Raw genomic sequence first — 22,530 nt, forward strand, 5'->3', positions numbered from 1 at the left:
ATGCCTCCTAGGACAAAGGATGGGGAACTTTGGACACGGCAGCAATACAGAACTGCAGAGCTGACGTGACCTACTAGGGCTAAGTCTGAAAGTCTCATCTAGTAGAAGTAGACGCAGATCATGTCGCTTGACATCCAGCCCTTCCTCCGACAGGTATCTCCTGAGTTATCTCTCACTCAGCTGCACCTCCTGGAGGTTTCAACTTCCTCTTAGCTATTCGAACCTTCAAGGTCAAGACCTAGGGAATGGAGGGGATGAACTCAGCGTGACCCCCTAGCATGTCATAGTGAGTTTACTCTTCGAGACGCGCAAACAGGAAGAGAGGCTGGGAGGGGAAGCCCCTGAAATCTCAGGGGTTACTTCAGTGGACGCTCTAAAGGCTGCCTGTCGTACTGCAATAAAGGGGAAACTATGAGGCCCAAGGCAGCTAACAAGACAAGGGGTTTCTTCCAGTCATAGGCGCTGCTGGGCTTCGGGCCTCTTCTCTAGTAGGGAGAGGGGCTAGATTTGTGTCTGATGGACTTTCAGACTCCAGGGTACCCTGGGTGCTGTGTGTCCCTGTAATGTTGGATTTTCCAAGGCCTGGGAAGCCCACCCTCTCCAAGACATAGTCAGAAATAACTTCCAGAAAGAGGGAAGCTGGCTGGGGAGGAGGGCTGGGCGGCTTCCCTCACACATCAGTGAGTACCCAGGCTTGCGTTCACTGTTTGCCACAGACCTGGACAGACCACTTTATTAATATTAATAAGTAGCCAGGAACAAAGGGCCCATTTATTTTTAGCCTTCTTTAATTGTGTAGTAATTACTCATCTACAAAACAAATGAGCCCCTGTTTTCAGTTGCTATGGTACCTGGTGCCCAAGCCTTCCTGCAAGAAGATTGGGCAAGGAGTCTGTTGCGTCTGTGGCCACTCCCCTTTCTCCACCATTGGCCCACAGCACAGCCCCAGCAACTGGGCAGCCAATGTCTCCTTGCTCTAGGGCTGGGCTGTGTTTCCCAGGCACTTTCTAGAGGCACTTTGTACAAAGGCGAAGGGACGCTGACTCCTGGCTGAGAAGTCTGCTATGGAGAGATTCCCTCCCTTGCTCCATCGCCTCAGACAGTGACTAACTTCCTTCACTCCTATTTTAACTAACGGTTCCCTTCAGATAATTTCGTTTAGTCAGGCTTCCCCTTGCGGGACCACACCTCTTCTGGGTCTCTTTTGTCTGACATTGGTCTGAATGAACACAGGGACCAGATCAAAATGTCAGTCAAAGGACAGCCAGGCAGAAGTATGGCGGTGAGGCTGCAACAGTAGAAGCAGGTGCGAAAACCCACATAGCGTGCCTCCTGAGACCACTTGTCGTCAGCGATTTGGGGTTATCACCTCCCCTAAGGATAGGGAGAATTGGGTGGGAGAGCTATGCCTTTCTGCTGAGTGTTTAAGAGCTGCAGGCTCGCTACACTGCTACATGGCTGGGAATACAGACTGATGGGGCAGGCTCAGATCCTGTCACAGCCACCTCAGATAAGCTACTATCTTCCCCGAGACACAGTTTGTAATCGTTAAAATGGGAAGGGGGCTGATGGTACCCATTATGGTTTCAGAATTAAGTGGGTTATGGCGTGTGGGCGTGGCACACAGCATTTGACTCGCTTATATAATGTGAGCAACTACTGATGAACTGTTGTTAATATTATTATGAATTATTAAAGCTGGGGAGTGTCTCCAATATTCTCTCATTAACAAGATACCCTTCCTTAAGGCAACTCCCCAGCAGGTGTCTACTTCGAGATGTTGGCAAGAATCCTCCTGTTCCACACTAGAGTGGACTTCACTGCAGCTCCTTGCCCTCTGACGGACTAATCCCAACAGACAATCACAGCTGCTCAAAAGCACTCTTCTTGTCCCTTGCCCTATGGCATCCCAAGCTGGAAAAGGGAGACTTCTATTAATATTCCTTAGCATCCAAAGCAAAGGGCCCCTTTATTTTCTGCGCTCTTTAACTGCACAGCGATTACCCATCTGTACGATCCGTTTACTTGGCCTCCTGCAAGACAGATGGTCTGTCTTGTATGGAAGAGCTGCCGTCGACCCTGAGATCCATACAAAATATATTTTAAGAATGTGTTCAGGCAGTGGTGGCAAACACCTTTATTCCTAACACTTGAAAGGCAGAGGCAGGCAGATCTCTGTGAGCTGGAGGCTAGCCTGGTCTACAGAGTGAGTTTCAGGACAGCCAGAGCTACCCTGCCTCAAAAAGTTTTTTATGTTTAATTTTTTAAGTTTTCCATTTGTGCTTGTGTGTGCTCGCACTGGTGTATGTATGTACCCATGGAGGCCGGAGGGTGATATCAGGTGTCTTCTATTGTCCTCAGCTTATTGTGGCTAGACCAGATCACGCCCTGAGCCACCGGCATCTTCCCATCTCCACCTTCCTAGTGCCCAATGCTCACTTGCTGCCACACCTGGCGTTTTACATGGATGCTGGAGATCCGAACTCAGGTTCATGCATATGCATCAAGCACTCTACCGGCTGAGCCACCAAAGGCTAGGGGACCCAGGTAGGATTCATCAGGTATGGCTTTCTGCTGGTCTGAGCCAGACAAGGACAAGAAAAGGCCTAGCACAAGTATGAGGGCAGTGGCTACCATTAGGGCAAAGGAATGGGAACCAACAGCCTGAGGAAGGCAGTAGGTGACAACCTGCCAGCGAAAGTGGAGTGGAGATGTGGGGGCACTGGTGTCCTGTCAAGGAATGTGTTTTGTGTCTGTCTTCCAGATTCCCAGCAGCACACACAGCCTTGCTTCCTGGATTGAGGGGCTGGAGCTGTCTACTCTAGGCCCTGTCCACTCTTCTTTCTTTCTCCCCATGGAATTGAATTCTCCAGCCAAAGCAAACCGTCTGCAAGGCTTCCAATGTATTCTTCTGTTCTAGACTAGTTAACCACATTCCTTCTGTGCTATTTCTCTGTGAGGAACAGGTTTCTGTGACTGGGTTTTTTTTTATATCGTATTGTCATTAATTACCTGTTGTCTTCACACCAGGCTGGCAAGTCCTTAAGGGTATGGACAGTGTTGGTGTTTATCCATGAACCCCCAGGAGTGTGGCAGGTGCCTCCGATCGTTATTACAACTTAATATCCTTTTTCCTTATCAGCCCTCAAGTTTACCTTTGGGACTTGGTCCTCTCCACAATCCCCACTATATAAAAGCCATTTGGTTTAGAAGTAGATAGATCAAATGTATGGTGATTGGCTCTTATAATACAGGCCTTAGCCAATCAGCATAAAGCTCTTGGCTTTTGCTAAAACTCTGGACCACCTTCTGTGTGGTCTTGCACTGTACTGCACTGCACATTTAAGGTAGATCTCAGACAGCTCAGGCTGGCTTTGTATTGGTAATGTAGCTGAGGCCTTGAACTTCTGGATTTCCCTGTCGAGGCTAGGGGGGTATGCCATCTGCTAGGTGTGTGTAATGCTGGGGATGAAACCCAGGGCTTCTTGCAAACGAAGTTAAACACACTACCAACTTCGCTACATCTCCAGCTTCATCTCCTTCTTTAGATTTCAGGAATTCTCACACCCCTCAGTACCTCCACCAGGGGCAGCAGGCCTCCAGGCCCCTGGACAATACACTCTCCTCACTTGTGGAGCATCCAGGAGAACCTAGACACTTCCCAGCACTCCTCTAGAGCACACAAGTGGCGGCCAACCCACTCAAGGGAGTGGGACATGTCACCTACTGCAGACCATTCCACTGATTTAAAGACCATTAACATTCCCTGACTCTATTCACTTCAGGATTAACTTATACTTTGGTCCGGACTTTAAGGCTAGTCACTAATTGCTCTAGAGTTGATTTATCAAGTGCATGGTATTTCTATTACAAAATTATTGATTGGAGCTGATGTATTGTATCCTCCACAGGGCTGGACCAAAGCCCTTGGAAAATGAATGAAGCTGAGGCCAGCGGCAGGGGCCGTGTGTGTTATTACAGATTCGGTGAAGTTACTTAAAACCTATTGCCAGTGTTTATGGCTAAAGTCCTGGCTCTCTTAGAAATGAAAATTTTAGTGACAAGCTGGGAAATAAGGTGTTTTCCAGAATGCAGGCCAGGCAGGGGCTTGAGGGAGGAACACTGAAGTAACACTCTGAGTTGGGTAAATCTAGCTAGTTTCAGTGCCCAGTCCTCGTGGGTCAGAGTTTGTTTTCTCTCTGGGCCACTGTACTGATTCTATTTACATCAGCAAAGTGACTATATCCTAACAAGAGGCTCTCTCCATGACTTTCCCCACACATAGGCTATAGTTCCCAAAGGGATGTTTGTTGCTGACACAGGGAGGTTGGCAGGAAGTTGAGAGAGCTGTTCTGTGTCCCCCTACTTCTCATCCCCCATCAGAACTTGCTGACAGAGGTGCAGAAAAGCTATGTGCAAAGATGAAGGCACACACTGACCCATCTGTCTGTGCACACACGCATGTGTGCAGGTGTACTTGGCTGTGTGCATGCGCGCACATGTGCAGGTGTAGATGCATGCATGCAAGTGTACTTAGCTGTGTGTGTGCATGCGTGTAGAGGTCAGAGGCTGATATTAGATATTTTCCTTTATTGCTTTTCGCCTTATTTTTTGAGACAGGGTCTCTCACTGAACCTGGAGTTTGCCATTTTAGCTACACTGGCTGTCCCTCGAGCTTCCACGATCTGTCTGTCTGTCCACCTAATGCTGGGGTTTACAGGTGTGTGCTGCTGTCACATGCTGCTGTACCTGGCTTTTCTGAGTTCTAGAGATCTGAGCTCAGATCCTCATGTTTAAGGGGTAAGTATTTTACCCACTGATCCATCTCCCAAGCTCGATTTCCTGTTTTAAAATGAAGCTGGGAGTGGTCATTATCAGGCCAGAGACCACACCATGGGACTCTCCTGGAAGCCACAGGATTACTGCTTATGTCCTATGGCTTCAGGATGTCCTCCAGCATGGGGGTTGGGGTGGAGGGCTTTGAGACATTTTCACAAAGGTGGCAGCAGAGATCCAGAGCCATCTCAGAAAAGCTGGAATGCCCATGCCAGTGTCTTGGGTCCTAATCTCTTTCTCTGGTTCAGGAGAGGCTGCCAAGCCCCGAGACAGGCATGCCAGTCCACCTGCCTGCCTTCTGGGCTGGAGCTCTGAGGGGTCCAGACTACAGGCACCATAGCCTCCTTCTCAGCAAACTGTCCTGGGATGCAGGATGTGGGATGCAGGACACCAGGGGTTCTGCTCTCATTTGCTGCTCCTACTACCCAGTCCCAGGTCAGTTAGCACTGGCAGCAGCATGAAGGCCAAGCCTCAGCCATTTTCTTCTGCCAACCTCCCCTGTCCCCAGGGAGACCTTGCTGGAAGGATGGCTCCTCCTGAATTTTTCCACCTGGAGTCTTGCTGTCCTCATTCTGTCTGTCCCAGCGCACGCTCAGTTCCTATCTGTTCTAACAGTGCCAGAGCATCGCTGTTTTTATTTCCCCTTGAGGCTTCTATTTCATTCTACCATGATATAGTCTTTGGAAGATGTTATGGACTCCGTGACTTTTTCCTGGATTCTGTGGCCCGTGTTAGATAACCTGTATGCTATAGGTCTTGACCCATGCCCCTGCTGGAAGCTGAGCACCTTGACTTGACACACAGTTCTAGGCAGTAACTAATATCCCCACTTCATATGGTCTCAGAAAGTTAGGCACGGAAGCTCTGAGGCCGCTTGAGCTCCCTTATGGCTTGTCACACATGCAGAGAAGACAGTGTGTCCAAAGCCTGTCGGCCACACAAGCCCCAAGTAGAAAACAAAGGTCTCCTCCAGAAAACCCTTCTAGAGAGACCTAGGGGGAAACTGGGTGGCCTCTTCTTTGGCTGTCCCAGGCCCGTCATACTTCTCTCTTCCCTGCAAAGTTGTGCCAGTCACCTCACCACTAGGGATACTGGGTCAGCATTGACGCCATTGGCCCCTTTCATCATCACCGTTCCTAAGAGGCAATGCCAACATCAACCAGAGCCAAAGGTACTGCCTGACTGCAGGGGCCGAAGCTCTTGTCCCTTCCCTGCCACATCTTAGCTCCCTCCACCCACAGGAGCAGATGACACGGGCTGACCTTTTCATAGGGACCTGTGTCCCTGAAGGGCTCAAGGAGAAGCTGAGCTTACAGAAGCCTGGCCAATGGTCTTAAAAGACAAAAAACAAAAACACGAAAAACCAAGAAAAGATCTGCTTTGGTCAAGAACGGTGTGGGGAAGATAAGACCTTGGAAGAACCAGACGACTCCTTCCAACTCTGGCTCCACTCGTTTCCGCTATGGTGAGCACGGATCTCGGTTGGGTGGGCTAGAGCTGAGGGGTGGTGACCCAGTTCTAGACTGGGAGAGTGGGGATCGTGAGGAGAGGTGGTGGTGGCTGATGGCGAGAACATGGATCCAAGCCCCTTGGCAACATTGAAAACATGGAACCCCTTCTCCTTCCTGGTCCCCATGCTATCCTTCAGATGGCGGTGTTGGGCCGCGCCTTCGGAGACCCTGTAATATCAACTCAACAATGCATGTTCTACAACTACAGCTACAGCTACCAGGACATCTACTACAGTGCATGCATTTAGTTCAGTCCCACAGATACATACAATCTAAGAACAGGCAAGGGAGGTGTGAAATGTTTTACTAGACAACAGGTGTTTTGGAGTTGTAACTGATAAAAAAAAATAGAAAACGAAAGTGTACAAAAAAAGACATTTCTCGAGAGTTGGATATGAGTTTGTTTCTTGAACTGTTTCATCTGAACAAGCAAACATGCAAACCAGCTGGTACTAACAGGAAGCTGGACACTGAGAGAGGATTAATAGGTGTGGACAAACCTTCCCGCTGAGCGTGCTCAGAAGAGTGTTTGAGAGGAGGTGTGCAGGTCCTAGTGTAAGAGAGGCGGGAAAGTATGCCTCAGAGACACTCTCTCACCGCAGCCCCAACCAAGCAAGAGAAAAGACAACAGAAACATGACTGCCCACACTCACCACCACCATCAGGAGCTCATGTCACCAGACTGGAACAAAGCTGGCAAGTATAAAGTACAGTACGGGGTCCTGGCCGGGGCCTGAGGGTGGGTAGGGATGGGGGTTGACACCAGGGGGCGCTCTGCAAGCTCTTAAGAGTGATACACGGACCCACCCATGAGGTCACCCCAAAATAGAAGTACCCTGAAAATCGGTACTGTTTTCCTCAGGTTGGGGGCGGGGGACGTCAATTGTCAAACCGGACTTATGTTTGGATGGGACGTGATGGGGGGTGGAGCCGCTGGAGCTGAATGAGGACGACCAAAAATAAACAAACTCTGGACTGAGCACAAGAAAAGATGATGTTTCAGACTGCCAGGTGAAGGTGAAAGGAGAGTGACCACTGATAGTGAAGCTATCTAGGAGTCGGCAGAGGGATTCCCTGCTGGGATGCCTGGGCCCTGCTCACCTCAGGTTCTGGGGAAGTAAGAAAAGGTAGGCAGGCTAGCCCAGAGAAACAGGCTGAGGCAGAAGCTCAAGGCCTCCTCCTTGACTGCCTCGATACCACAGCCCTGACAGATACAAGTCGCCACCCAGAGAAAGAACCAAGCTACCTCCCACCCTCCATGGCCCTCAGCAGGTGCTTCCCAGCATGGGAAGGGAAGTCAAAATGAAGGGGTGGGGGTGGGGTGGGTGGGAACTGAAACGGTGGGACTAGATAAAAATAATGACAAAAATGTTGCCTTCTGTAAGACGTCTAATCCCTAAGCCAAGTCCAGGAGTCCCTGGAAGGAGAGGCCACATTTCCTGGAGTCTGTAGTCACTTGTCAGGTGTGGCACCGTACCAGGTTCCAGGAAGGTAACCAATGCATTCTAAGGAGTTTGTGAGGGCCCCTGATGCAGGCTGCTTGCTCAGGAGGCTGGGGGAGCATCCTTAGCTTTGGGGTAAGAACTGGGGGGGGGCAAGGTTTGAGGAACAGGGAAACTGGATCATCAGTGCCTGGGAACCCTACGGGGCATCCATTGATGTGTGGCCTTTCTCAATCCACAACGGAGTGGTTGCCAATGAAGGACCGCTCAAGGAAAATTAATTGGCCAATCTTCCAGGCTCAGGGCTCAGTTTATCTTCTTAAGGGAAGAAGGTGACAGTCCCCCTCCGGGCCAAACTGTGTTCAAAGAAAAAGGCAGTTTCCATCCCCAACTTTACAGCCTTGGTCCAGGTCCAAAGGTGGTGCTCTGGGCTGGGCTACGTAGTCTCCATGAGCAGATGAGGCCATGTGCTCTCTACAGTGGGCACAGCCCGAGCCTACAGCCTCTAGGCAGCACTGGGGGTTTCCCCTCGGGTGGGTACCTCAAGCTGAGGATTTACTCTTTGGTCTAACCCAGGCTGGGGTGGGCAGGGGTTTGGGGAGCGTACTCCTGAATACGATTCACTAACAGTGCAGCGATGAGCATGGCTGACCTGGATGGCCTGTGGGAGATTTGGCTCCCGATGAAAATGGCTACAAATAAAACACCACTGGTCCTGGAAACAAAATGTGTGGTTGGAGATGACCTTGAGGGTTAGGAGTTAGAGGGGTGGGTGAGTGGGGCTCCCGCCTGGCTCTGGAAGTGGGGGGGTCCTGGGCATGGACAGGGGTGGCAGAAGGGAGCACAGACTAGGAGACGGCTCTCAGACTCGCAGAGAATCCCATACTGCCCTTTAAACTTGCCATGACGTCAAGGGGAACGGGGTGGGGTGGGGAGAGAGGCAGGGTTAATTTCGGGTTAAAGTTTAGTTTCATAATCCAAAAGTTATCAAAAGAAAGAAACTGAACAGGGAAAACAAACATCAACACTCACAAATTTCAAGACTGTTCTTTTATCTTTCTCCCCTCCCAGGCACAGGTAGGAATGAGGCTTCTTTTTTCCCCCCCAAACACTCAAGTTAAAAACCCCAAAACCAGAAACAGTAAGACACAATGCAACTGTGCACCCTTCCTAGGGCCTGGGAGTGGGGGACACCAAGGGACACTGGCCAGAGGGCAAGGTGGTGGCTTTAGGGACTAGGGTGGTTGGAAGTTGAGAGTGCCCAACTCTTTGGACTTTCCAGCCTGCCTGCTAACCACCAGATCTCTGGCAAACTGCCCCTCAGTAGCCCCCACCCTCAATTAATTCCCTGCCCGTGCCCCTTAAAACTCCAGTGGGTATCTTGGGGGAGAGGATCCTTTGTAGCTTGGAGGCAGTGCCAGTTTGCATGGAACGGATTTTCTCTGACGTTTCCTAACGAGCCTCACTGTGCCATTTAGGCATTTGCCCTCTGGGCTTTTAACGCTCCACTTCTTGGTACCATCACCAGCACCCCAAGCTGCCCACTCTCTTCAGAGTCTAGTTATGAGTGCTCCAGAGCCCTGGCCGTGGGGTGAGGTGGGGTGGGTGGGGTGGCAGGGCAGGGTAAAAGAGCTGGAGTCAACCTGCTCCGGAGGGAGGAAAAGGCAGAAGGAGCGGCTATCAGCGGGGGTGTGTGGCAGGAAGCCCATGGCACTCACAGTGGGGTGACACAACCCAGTTCTGGCTTACAGTATTGCTGGGGAAGTGCTCCCTAGCCACTGGAGGCTTCCAGATCTTTTAAAGGTTAGGATAAGGTCAGGGGAGAGAAAGCTCTAGTTTCTTTGGTGACTGCTTGACTCAGAAGAGTCTATGGCACTAGGGATTCAGGTTCCAGCAGCCTCGCTCCTTCTCTGACCTCAAGGGCTCTAGTTGAGCCAGAGTCAAAAGCCCACCTGTCAGGATTGACTAGAGAGCGAGCCTACTCCATACCTCTTCAGTGGATCAGAGACCCAAGGAAGGGAACCTTCTGAACCTGTCAAAGCCAAGGACGGCAGTGACCAGAATGCCCAGAAGCTGGGCTTAGAGATGGGACGGTCCAAAGCCAAAGGAAAAGGCAGTTCCTCTTTGTTAATAGAAGCATAATTCTGCTTGGGGTTTGCAGTTCCCTAACTGTGGCAGACTCCTGTAGGAACAGCCCTGGGTGGTCGGGCCTTGGTGGCGCCTCCCTGTCCCTACCCCCTCCCCTGGGCTGTGGTGAGAGGGGTGCTGGACAGACGCAGCCACACAGATTGGCAGGGCTTTTACCTTCCCCTGCACACGAGGCATGCCTGGGAGCCGCCTGCCCCGCACACCTTCCTACCTGATCCTCGAGCTGCCGCCACTGCTGCCGCTGCCACTGGTCCATAAGCTGCTGCTGGGAAGCCTGGAGAGAGGGAAGAGTGGAGTCAGATGGAGCCACAGAGGACCCCAGGTCACACAAAAGGCAGCTAGGAAGGGCTTCACAGACAGCGCTGGGGGACACAGCTCAGGGGCTCTCAGGCTTCTGAAGGCACAGTGTCCTTAGGTGTTGACTCTTACACACTGGTCATCCCAGAAGTGCATTCCAGGAAGCACACAGCAGTGACTCAGCTATGAGGAGGACCTATGTCTTTCGAGAACTGAGTGGAGGCCTCAGTTGACCCTGCGCTGAAGCATGATGATGCCCCAGATCTGGCCTGCTACTCCTTACAGGGATTTTGGTGTGAGGTCAGCTGGAGCTCCAAGGCTCTGGGAAGCACCTGCGGCTGGCGTCTTCACAGAAAAGGTGCCATGGCCTAGAGATGGTTTTACTCCCAAAAGTTCTCTAAAGGTCTGGTCATCTAAAGCTCTAGATTGGTCAAAACTTCCTGTCTTCAGTACCATGGCCCCAGGCCTGAGGGCGAAGCCTTTGGGGGTTCCCAAGTGAGTATGTACATGGGGCCACATATCAGATGGCTGAGGGGTTGACTCTACCTGGGGCGATCTCTGTTGGTTCTGCGTGACCCCACTCAGTATTTCAATCTCCCCAGAGTTGTATTATTATATATACTAATACTCTGTGATCCTGGGGATGGAACCCAGGGCTTTGCATCTGTCAGGTACATGAACTACCATGGATTATATCCCATCCCACCCCATGGCAATGACAGGGACCTGAGCTAGGACTCCAGTATCTGAGGCTACCGTCAGATGAAGTCAGTTTGGAGTGCCCCCCACTCCTACCCAGGGATCCTTTTAGGTTAGGATTTGTACTGTCTAGCAAAGCTAGGCCAGGCAGGAATGAGTGTGCCTACAGAATGTCCCCATGAAAGACGAGGTGGGCTGAATCCTTCCTCTCTTAGGCTTCTCTGGCCACTAACTTGACACACGAGTCACAAACTGGAGTTTATAGAGGCACACTTCCACATACAGAGAGACAGATATCTTCTGCCTCCAGGCAGACAGCTGCAGCCTGATCCTAAGACTCACTTCCAGGGCAGTTCTTTAAATGATGCACACCCACCAAACAGCCCCGCAAAGAGCTGCGTGACCAGCCACAGAGCCTGTCCGATGCGGCTTCCACAGGACAAGGGAACAAGACATGCACCAGAAGAGCGGGGAGCAGAGGAGCAGAGGAAGGAGGAAATCCTCCACACAGAGCCAACTAGAAGCTCACTAAACTCTAAAGACTATGGTCCGAGCTACGTGGTTCTACGGAGGGCAAGACGTTCAAAAGGGAAAGAGCTACTCTAAAAAGGTCACACTAAGCTACTGAAAATGCCAACGAAAAGAGACATACTTGCATTTAAATATGGTAATAGGGCTGTTGAAGGGGAAAAAGAAAGATCCAGGTGAAATAATTGCACACGTTTCTCCCAGGCTGGGAATGAGTCTCCCAGTGCCCATCAAGACCTTGCTGCTCCCTTCCCAGAGGGAGCCCGGGACGGGACTCCCCACCTAGTCCTCTCCCCAGCTCTTCCACGCAGGCTCTAGATTTCTGAAGATGGTGCTGAAGGAAAATAAGGAAGAAGTCAGGTTATTTCTCCTTGGCCCCACCTCTGTCCACCCAGCCTCCTGTTGCAGGCCCAGTGCAGGGCTCAGGGGTGCTAGGGAGGAGGAAGCAGCGAGGGAGAGAAAGGCTATTTCTTTGTGCTTTCTTAACCAGACATAACACAGGAGGTTTCCTTGGGAGTGTCAGAAGAGCTTGGTTGGAGGAAGGGGGTATGGTCAGCAAGATTTGTTAACAAAAGGTCTATTTTCTAGAGTTAAGCAGTTTGGACAAGAAGTCCAAGAGAAAGAGGGAGAATTTTAAAAAAGGAAAAAAAAAAAAAACTTGTCCAAAAAAGGAAATCCATTATCTTTCAGCTCAGATAAAGGCTTCGGATAGAGATGAAATATTCTGCCAGGAAGTTTCCTCAGCCACTGATGTGAACTAAGAGAAGGGTTTACCAGAGGCAGCTGCAGAGGGAGCCACTCTGTGTGTCGGCTGCAGCCCCCGCCTTCGTCACCTAGGTCTCTCAGTTCTTCCCGATGTCTGAGAGTGAGCCAGTGTACACCAGCCCCATGGTGTACAAGAGAGAACTCTTCCTAGACAGGGCCTGTTCTGCTTTCTCCACAATAGAAGTCAACGTTATAAAGCCACAAGGACTTGGGGACCTTACCTGAGCTCCCTCCTGTAACCCTTCATTCACCATGTCTTTCTCACTGTCATTTTAAAGCTGATTTCCACACCTCCAAATAACAGCATGTATTCTGTTTATCGCTAATGATGAAACTGCTCAAATGCACATGAACCCAGCAGAAAGGGAAGGAATGTTTTGCTGATCAAATCCCAGATGGGTTGGGAGCTAGAGGCTGATTATCTGTGAACAGGAATGTACCACATTCCTGCTGCCCGGGAACCTTCTACTCATAGAAAGGATGCCTGGATAAATTAGAACTTGGCTAATGGAGGGGTTCTAGATGAGGGCAGACTAGCATGTAGCATTCTTGGTGGATGCGGTCGGAGCCAGAGATCTATTCTTCAGCCAGTCTGGCCTCCAGCCCTGGCTGACCCCCGCCTTGCTTGTTGTGTGACTTGGGCAGGGTACATTATTCCTCTCAGCTGCAGAGGCAGACTGGCTAGCAAGATGACCTTTATAGTCCCTAAGCTGTGGGCCCTGCACGAGCCTGTCTATCTATGAGACTGACAATCTCAAGTCCTCTGGGGTTGATGGTAACAAAACTTTGAGGTTAGTGACTTGTCTAAGTGAAAGATGGTGCCACATCCCTGCCAGTGAATGGCATACCTTGATAGACTTTTTGGGAGTCATGTCCTCACTGCAAATAATAAGTCAATAGCATTTTAATTTTTTAAATTATGATACCACACCTACATTTTTCTGCCTCTGTGGCACTTACTGCATTCTGTATTATCTAAGCACGGCTATTTTTATAGCATCTTATTTCTCTTGCCAGAATCTCTTCTAGGACAGAATTCAGTCACATGGCCCACTTGGCCTCCAGCTGCAAGTCTTCCCAAACTTTAGTTGAGCAGAATAGGTTGCTACCGTATGTGGGGGGAGCTGGGAGCTGCTCCTATGGGTCAAGCGTAGCCAAGGACAGCATTACCTGCCAGTCCAGCAGCCTGAACCCCCACTGGTCCTCCAGCCCCAGGATGGAAACTCACTCCTGGAAGCAAGGTAAACACAAGGGAGGATGCAGTCTATGGTACACAGGAGTGCCCACTCCGCCAGACACGTCAATTTTCAACTCTGGTTTGAGACCCTCGCAGTGCTACCTGGTTTATAGTGTTTACACAGGTTGATGTTCCTGGGGATCATGACTGGCTTTGTCTTTGGTACAGCCAGGCATTGGGGCCTTGAAAAGCTTCTGAGGATAGTAAAAATTGAGGACTTTTGGTAATAGACATCAGGTCACTGGCTAGCAGAATGGCTCAATAAGTAAAAATCATGACAAATAAGCCTAAGTTTGTGCCTTTGATCCCATGGGCGAAGCTGGACGCGGTGAAGTCCATGGGTCAGCTAGTCTGCAGTAGGCTGAAACAAGGTAGGAGCAGAGAACAGACTCCAGAAATTCATTCACTGACTTCCGTGTGTGCACGCACAAATAACAAGTAAAACAACAGCATATGTTTTTGTTGTTTTGTTTTTCGAGATAAGGTTTCTTTGTGTAGCCTTGGCTGTCCTGGAACTAGCTCTGTAGTTGGCCTCAAATTCACAAAGATCCCACCTGCCTCTGCCTCCCAAGTGCTGGGATTAAAGGAGTGTGCCACCACAGCCTGGCTAATAAACTGTTTTTTAAAAAAAAATCAGTCAAGTGCACAGCGGTACACTCAGTCACCTCTTCTACCTCCCAGGAGCAAGGGGCCTCCTGAGAATGTAGTGGAACCAAATCCTTGCGCTCAATCCGATTCAGAACTGTGGGTTCCAACCTTGCCTGGAGGAGCTTCAAAAAACACAGGTTGCCTGGCCCCACCCTCATCAACAGAATCAAGCATTCTGGAAGTTTCTGGCATACAGTGTAGACAGAGAAGCCATGAGTTATAGGAACCGGTTAGGGCCTTTGCTTTTTGTAAACACTGAAAAGGTGTTGCTTCCTGTCTGGTTGACTGGGAGGTCAAGGTCTTTTCTGTCTCCTTTTCCCATATTCGTTTGAAAGAGATGTGGGGTTAGGAGGGCATTGCTGGAGTCCCAGACGGTCAATACTATTTCCACGACTCGGGATGGGTCATGAATCCCCAAAAGGATGAAGAGAATTCTGGAGCTCCTCATAGCTTCAGGAGATATGATTTGGGGGATCTTTCTTCAACTCCCATATGAACAGCCTTTTCTAGCTTTGCCTGATCAAATGTTCTTCTGTTCCCTCCCCCAGCACACCCTGCCTCTCCCTAAATGTAGTTTCCATAGCTGGTTCAAACAGTCTTGGCTAACCTAATGTTGCTTCCCTGAATCCAAACAGTGAAAAATAAGCCACCGAAAGAAGAAACTGTTACACAGAATGTAGGAAACATGTCCTACACGAGTTTGGAAACACTGCCATCTGCCACTGGCTGGCCCAGGCTGCTCAGGCCTGCCTGGGGTGGCAGGGCTCAGCGTTTTACAGGGAATTCACAACTCTGACTTCCGGGCGAGACTGGAGGAAAGCTGGGCGGCACATAATTGGAGCTAGAGGAACCAAGGGTTCACATCAGAATGGACGCTCCAAAGAGGAGGCGAAGCTAATCACCAAAGGGACACATTTCCAGGATCAAACAGAAATGGTCTGCTTTTGATGGAAGCTGATGCGCGTTCATTTCAAAATGAGCAGAATAAGCCCTGAGCTCCTGGCATCCAAAACAGGAACCTGACTTAAGACAGGCTGTTGGAGGAGTGAGACCAGTTTTCCCAGGAGGTCCCAACGGCTGTGCAGATCCCTTAGACAGGTAAGGCGGGGGGATGCTGAAGAGAACATGGCTTAAGGATGCCTTACTGTTGGCTCTTGGCTACAGCCGAGAAAATATATAATTTAGAACCTGACAGCTGTCTCTGGGGAGGAAGCAGAGGAGCCAAACTGGAAAACCAAGGCTGTCTGTGGTCAAGGGTAAGGGGTAGATATCTCAGGCCTGTTTTCTTCAGGGTGTTAGCCCCTGAAACATGGAAAGCAAGCACAAAGCATGCTTCCACCTCACCCTGGTTCAGTTTTAACATAATTGCTACTTAACATGTCCTTTCTCTGGCTGTTTGGTAGAAATAAAGGAAGGTGCATCATGATGTATCTGTGAAGTAGCAGAAGGTTTTAGCAATATTCTCCTTCCCTTTCTTTTTAAATACCGAACCCAGAACCTTGTGCAAGCTAGGCAAATCCTTTACCACTGGGCTACAGCTCTAGCCCTTACTTTGAGGCAGGGTTTCAATAAGTTGCTCAGGCTAGTCTTGAACCTGTGATTCTTTCCTATGCTTCTGGAGTAGCACCAGGTCCAACTTCTTCTCAAGTAGGAAGCCCTATCTGGTGATTTTAGCCTAGCGTCCTTCTCTTGGGTTTTTCTACCTCACGCCATTCGAGCCCTCACAGCAGAGCGCTAGGGGCACTTCATTCAGGCCCCATGCTGGCCAAAGAGCCCTCCAGGAACTGTTCTCAAGCTCTGGCCTCCTGCCCATTTATGGGATGGTTGTTATGTGCCAGGCATTGTCCTAAGCACTTGGCCAACACTCACAGCCCCTGCCCTGTGACTGCAGCTCCCGATGGGAAAATGGGGTTAGTTATTGGTTCTATCAGTGGGACGAGGCTCTGCAATTAGACTACATACAAACTGACTCTAGGACAGGGACAAACTGGCTAAGCCTTAGGGTGAGCTGAACCTCAGGAGACTATGGGTCCCCTACGACAAGAAGAGAGAGGAATTTGTGCCTCAGAACCTTTCGGCTTCTGTCTGCTTCAGCGTGACCATGGAGCTCGAGGACCTAGCAGCGAAGAGATGGAGGCGGCATTTGGACAACTCAGTCTTGGGGACAGAAGTAGAGGCTGTGGTCATTCCATCTCATCTTCCCCTCCAAAATGGGACAGCAGGAGGGAAGGGAACGGATGAATTCCCAAGATGGTGAACCTTGACCTAGTCTCCCAAATCTCACTGCTTCCACATAGCCGAGTTAAATAAATTTCTGAGTTTTTATGCTACTCTTTGTCACCCAGATTTTGCAAACACACAATGGATAAAGAAAGCCAAAATCATGTTTTCTCCCAACATGGTCTGAGCCATTTTGCGCTGATAAGCTCGGCCTTAGTTTCCTCCCATGGTGGTAGGGGGGTTGCTCAACAGACCGAACTCTGTCGGGCTCCCACTGCCACTAGCCCTACAGCAGTCACATCTACAGATCAGGACGAGCGCTGGACACCCAGAACTTTCTGCTTTCCGGGAGCTACAGCTCTGCCCTTGGTTCCATCTCTAGAAGTCAACATCTGGAACGCCACTATCAGCATGGGGACTGTCCATCCTGGCATCTCTGGACAGGATGCTTTGGGTATCTACTCTGCTCAAGGGAGGATTCAGAGGTTGAGGTGAGGTTCTCCAGTGTTCACGGCAGCAACTTACCAACTAGTACGGAAATACAGCATTTTAAAATCCTAAGAGCTAGCAGAGGGACACCTGCTAGCTTAGTTCACAGGTTGGAACTAAGCAAGAACAGCTTTCTCTATGCCTTCCTTTCCTTGGCTATAAGAGGCCTGGTCTTGGCAATCAGCCACATTAACGATGGTAGTGGCTACTTTCACTAGGTCAAAGAATTTCCGTGTGTCTGTCTCCCACCAGACAAGAAAGCCATCTCTGTTTCATTAACAGACGATGGATCTGCAGCTGAGGGAGGAAAGCAAATGAGAACAAGGGTGGTTCAAGCGGGGCCGTAAGGGCAGGGAGATGGTTCAGTTGGGAAAATGCTCGCACTGCCAGAATGAAGACCGGAGTGTGATCCCCAGAATCCACATTAAAGGGAGGGAGGGAGGGAGGGAGGGAGGGAGGGAGGGAGGGAGGGAGGGACAGAGACAGAGAGAGAGAGACAGACAGACAAAGAGAGAAAGCTGGGCCTAATGGTACATTCTTGTAATCCCAGAACTGGGGAAACAGAGACACGTGGATCCCTGGGGTTTGCTGGACAATTAGCCTAGCTCATTTGACAAGCTCCAGGACAATGAGAGAACCTGTTTCAATGAACAGGTGAACTTCTGGAATGCCACCCCAGATTGATTTCTGGTATGCACGTGCACACACACACATACACACACACACACACTGGGAGAATAAAGGGAGAGAGAGGGAGAGGGAGGGGGAGGGGGAGAGAGAGGGAAGGAGAGACAAAGAGAAAGAGAGAGAGAGGCCTCATTTCCTGCCAAGACTCTTAAATACCCCGTCTCTTTCTCATTTTCCTCCTCCGTGAAACAGCTTCTAGCGTCTATTTTGTGGGCTGCTGTGAGAGGACAGGAGATGATAGTGCGAGGTGCTTAGCACAAGTGCACTAAAAACTCCTATTTCTATTTTTTTTATTATTATTGCCCAAGGTAACAGCAACAGAGCTGAGAAATCCCTTCGGTGCTTCCTATTCTAAAATCCTATTAATTTACGTGATTTGGCATCCGAAGGGCTTTCATGGGTAACATGCATAATTTGTGCGTGAGCTAAGGGTTGTTTTCGCTCAAGCATAAGCTCCAGCTGTAACAGGGTCACATGACGGCGAGACACAAAGGTACTTGCAAGGCTCGGAGGTTCTGGCCTAGGCAGCCAGAGATCACCACAGGTGTGATAATGGGTCCCAGAGGCCTGGGACTGAGTGGATCAACTTTTTCCCATCATGCTCTGGCCTGACAGTGCTACCCTCCCAACATTTCTTGACGACAGTTTCCAGGTTATTGGCGAGTGGGGGCAGGGTAGGGAACACAGCATGGCAGGGCCCGAGAGTTCTTCCTAGATCCTTCCATCAAATGGAATCTTCATTGTTCCTCTATAGCCAGCAAGGGAGGACTGGTCTTACATTTATCACCGTGCCACCAACACTGGGGTTCAGGGCTTGTGACATGATGGGTGTCTAACTCTGTGCTGACGGCAAAAGAAGAATGGGTGAAGGAGGCGTGGGTATTGGAAGGGGAGGGATGCAGTCATTTTCTGCTTCAAGCCTTGCCTGAAAGCGCGGATGTTCAAAGCTGAGACTGTGGGGGTTGGGGGCAGGATGAAGGGGCCTGGAGAGCTCCGGGGAGCTATCATGAAGAGATACAGGCTGGGCTTGGCTGCTTCTGTCTTAGGAGCTGAACATGCCTGAAGGAGGCGTCAAGTGTTCTCTTATGGCAAAGTGAGACCAGCATTCCTGGATCACAAAGTGTCTGCATTGACATTCCACTGGCAGAGTCTATGTCTTGCTGTCTTTGCCTTGGTACCAGGACAGCATCTGTCCAGATGGTGACCACAGAATCAATGGATGCAGGAATGGGAAGGATGAAGCAGCCATGTGCTTCTTTGACGTTTTGCCTGCTAGTCTCTAGATCTAGAATACCCTTGCAATATCTACTGGGGAAACTTATTTTCTTTTACTGTTTATTTATGCATCTGTGTATGCATACCACGTGTGTGCAGGTACCCATGGAAGCCGGAAGAAGGCATCAGATCCCCTGGAGCTGGAATTAAAGATGGTTGTGGGACCTTTGAGAAGTGAGCAGCCATGAGGATGGAGCCCTCTGTGTAGATCAGTACCTTTATAAAAGAGAAGCCAGGGCCAGCAAGATAGCTCAACAGCAGGTGCTGATCAAGTCTGCCAATCTGTGTTCAATGCCCAGAACCAATATAAAGGTGGAAGGAGAGAACCACCAAAACACAGTTGTCCTCTGACCGCCACATACCCTCTATGGCAGGGATACTCCACCCCATTACCATGTGTGTGTATGTGCACACACATACACCTATACACACATACGGACACAAGGTAAATAAATACATTTTTAAGAAAGAATTCAAAGAGTTCACTAACCGTTCCCTCCCAAACAAAGTGAAGATACAACAAGAAAACAAGCGTCTGTGGACCAGGAAGTAGCCCTCACCATGACAGTAAATCTTCCCAGGATCTAGAACTACCTAGGAAATAGATTTCTGCTGCTGCTAGTTCCGGGCTGTGTATTGTTATGGCAGGAATAGACCAAGACTACCTGCTCCCAACATGCTGCTATGGCTACATGGGTTGTACTGGGAATGCCCTAGCTGGCCACTCGGGGGTGCTTCTGTAGGCTTGGAGTTTATTGCCCATTGTCTCTGTGCTCTGATAGACTCTCTGGGGCAGGTGCAGTGGCTGTACCATGCACTTTCCCAGCAGCCAGAGAAAGGGGCTCTTCTGGCAGAGGGTCCAGGCTGAGTCTGACTCAGTGAAAAACCTCTTTTTGGCTTGCATGAAAGGTGTAGTGGATACACCACTGCCTTCTGCTTGTCCTTGGCTGTTCTGGAAGGCACCAAAGCCTGGCCCCTCAGGCCAGATGTGGCAGTTTACCCAGAGTTTCACGTCTGAGGAATTTTGTTGTTGTAATATTGTTTTGTACGCTGTAGGCTTTCACTTACTTTTACTGATGACATAAAAACGGGAGGCCTGAGGAATAGTGATGAGGATCCCCCTAGTGGGAACCAAAGGGGACTTTAAGGCCAGTGGCGTAGGTATCTGAGAAGGCGTGAGAGAGCACGTAGGTACCAGTTCTTAGCTCACGGGGAAGGAGGTACACACCCACAGCCTCCTTCATTACTAACCTGCCTCCCCCAGACCCCTTCAGCAACCTGTGAGGCAGGGAGATGCGGTAGGACGACCTTCTCTATCTGATAGGTATTTGACAGGTAGGGACACTGAGGCCCAGGGTTTAGGCAAGATAAAAAGAGCCCCATCTGTGTGTGTGTGTGTGTGATGTGTGTGAATGTAGTGTGTGAGATGTGTGTGTGTGTGATGTGAGTGTATGATGTGTGTGATGTGTGTGTGTGATGTGTGTGTGTAATGTGAGTGTATGTGTGTGTGATGTGTGTGTGATGTGTGTGTGTGTGTGTGTGAGAGAGAGAGAGAGAGAGAGAGAGAGAGAGAGAGAGAGAGAGAGAGAGAGAGAGAGATGCGTGTCTGGTGTGTTGTGTGCTATGACCATGAGGAGCTGAGTGCTCACTTTGTGGCATCCTCTCATTTATGCAGAGCAGCTTCAAGAGGCACAGAAAGCTGATCGCAAGTGAAACCCGCAATTCCTGTCAATCCAGATTGCTCCAATTCATTTCTGCAAATGTTTATTAAGTGCCTATTAGGCACTGTGCTCCACTTTCATCTGGGAATAGAGTCAACTCCTGATTTTCCATGCCAGCACGGACTGCTCGGCAATACTGCACACCCACAAGCCCCACAAGCCTCCCTCCAGTCCTGGCTGGATTTGGGGTGCTCCGCTGACTTTCAAAGCAGCAGATCTGCCTCCTGACTAAGCTTGCCTTTAATATTTAAATGAGAGGATAAATCCCGGAGTACACATAGGGCCAGGTGGCCAGCAGGCTGGCCTCTGGGAGCTGGCTTGTAATTTAAGAGCGCCTCTGTGAAGAGACAACCGCTAGGGAGGAGTTTGGGGTGGGGAGGGCAGAGAAGGATTAGGGGTTGGGATAGGACAGATGGGAGAGGCTCTTCCTTATAAGGCCACGCCCTGCTTATAGTTTTGGCCCTGGAGACTCATGGATTCTCAGCTCCATTCATCAAGCCCGAAGGCTAACCTCCCACTTTGACATTTGAAGTTCTGCTTCCCCGCTGGTGAGAGGTCAGGCCCAGCTCACTGAGTGAAGAGTCAGGTAGTGCCTAAGAGGTCACCTGGGTGCCACACGGGTTCCCCAGTGTGGGTATCTCTGGGATGGCATAGGATGAGAGGAAGGGTGGGAAAGGAGCCCCTTCCAAACTGAAGCAGGATCAAGGAGACTGAGTTGAGGCTGAAGGGCAGGGTTGTCTGATTTCTGGGTTCTGATATTCCACCAGGACAGGACAGCCCTGGAAAGGCCTCTCCTGGCCTAAGGCTCTGAGAACTTAGCCAGAGAGAGCAGAACACAGGAGATCAGGTGGAACTCAGTCCTCTGAGTGCATGCCCAGGGCTTCCATTCCTGAGCTGGGACTGACCTTGAGGGTCTCTCACTCTGGTGGGCCACAGAGAGGAGTAGACAGAAGGGCCCTGAGGCTGCTCCTCACAGTACTTCAGGGACACTCTACACAGTACCCTAGGTCTTTGAAGAGTGTAGGATCTGCTTTTCTGAAAACTTTGCAAAAATACTGTTCTTCAGGCAGAAATGGCAGCTGAGGAAAGTCATAGCCTTTTGTTTGTAGCCAGGGATGTTCCCCCAGCCTGCCCACTTAAAGAATACTGTCTCCTGAATGCCCAGGCTGCCCACTCTGCCTCTGCAGGATGTGTCTGGCCATCAAACTTGGTCTTTGCTCAAAGGTTACCTAGCAGTGGCTCTGGCTGACAAGGCTATTTGAGGTCCTCTCCAGATGAACAGGGCCTCTTTAAGTCAGGCTGCCTCACTTCAGGCCACCTCCTAGTGAGCACAGCTCGGCCAGCACCAGGGACTGTGACTAGACAGTGACTAAAGCGACTGAGAGCAAAAACTTGGTAGTGAACGGCTTAGTGGCTGGGAGTCCTGACGTGGTAATCCCAAAGGATGGTCAAGCCTTGGTTATTAAAAGACTGGTACACTAGAGAGCCAATCTCCCTTCGTCACAGTCACCTCAGAGACCTGATCCCATCACTAAAGAGCCAGGGAACAAACAAAATTTCTAGTCCTAGTTGCTGGAGCAGGGCCTCCCCAGCCTGGGACCTACCCAGCCCTTGCCCTTCGCACACAAGGGCTCAGGAGGCAGGTATAAGTGCTGGTTATAAGCCTGGCTCTCCTGGGTGCCTGGAACACTCTGTAGCTAAGGTGAGACTTTTGGCAGCTGGTGCCATAGTAACTTTATTGTCCTTAGTAGTGATGGCAGTTCCCAAAGAGCCACCGGCCAGCCTGAGGCAAGGAAGAGGAATGGAGCTGAGAAGAAAGATGGGGGTAGACAGGAGGGGACATCCTTCTGGACTCCCTAAGTTTCTGTAGCGTCCTTTAGCCATTCATACCCTAACTCGCAGAGGAAGGCAGCCTCTATCGCCCCTCCTCTGTAAACCCTCCTCCAACCCATCCTATGCAATGGGGGCCTTCTGAAACCTGACCTGAACCCCAGCTACTCCAAGACACCCCACCAGCTCTTCATTCA

The 22,530-nt window shown here is 50.2% G+C and overlaps 1 protein-coding gene across 11 annotated transcripts in view; it reads right to left on the minus strand.

Moving 5' to 3' along the window:
* Msi2 (musashi RNA binding protein 2) overlaps positions 1-22,530 on the minus strand; it is a 362,844-nt gene that overhangs the window by 12,829 nt on the left and 327,485 nt on the right. For 5 of the 11 annotated variants that reach the window (XM_057773597.1, XM_057773592.1, XM_057773601.1 and 2 more), the window contains exons 11-12: positions 11,586-11,609; positions 10,149-10,211 (exon numbers count right to left, since the gene is read on the minus strand). In XM_057773597.1, the coding sequence (XP_057629580.1) occupies positions 10,149-10,211; positions 11,586-11,609 (87 nt within the window). Of the gene's footprint in view, positions 1-6,847; positions 6,898-10,148; positions 10,212-11,585; positions 11,610-22,530 lie in introns of all 11 variants that reach the window. The other 6 variants (XM_057773599.1, XM_057773595.1, XM_057773594.1 and 3 more) reach the window with 3 other exon arrangements.

This window comes from Chionomys nivalis, chromosome 7 (genome assembly GCF_950005125.1).
Source record: "Chionomys nivalis chromosome 7, mChiNiv1.1, whole genome shotgun sequence".
Classification (NCBI taxonomy): domain Eukaryota; kingdom Metazoa; phylum Chordata; class Mammalia; order Rodentia; family Cricetidae; genus Chionomys; species Chionomys nivalis.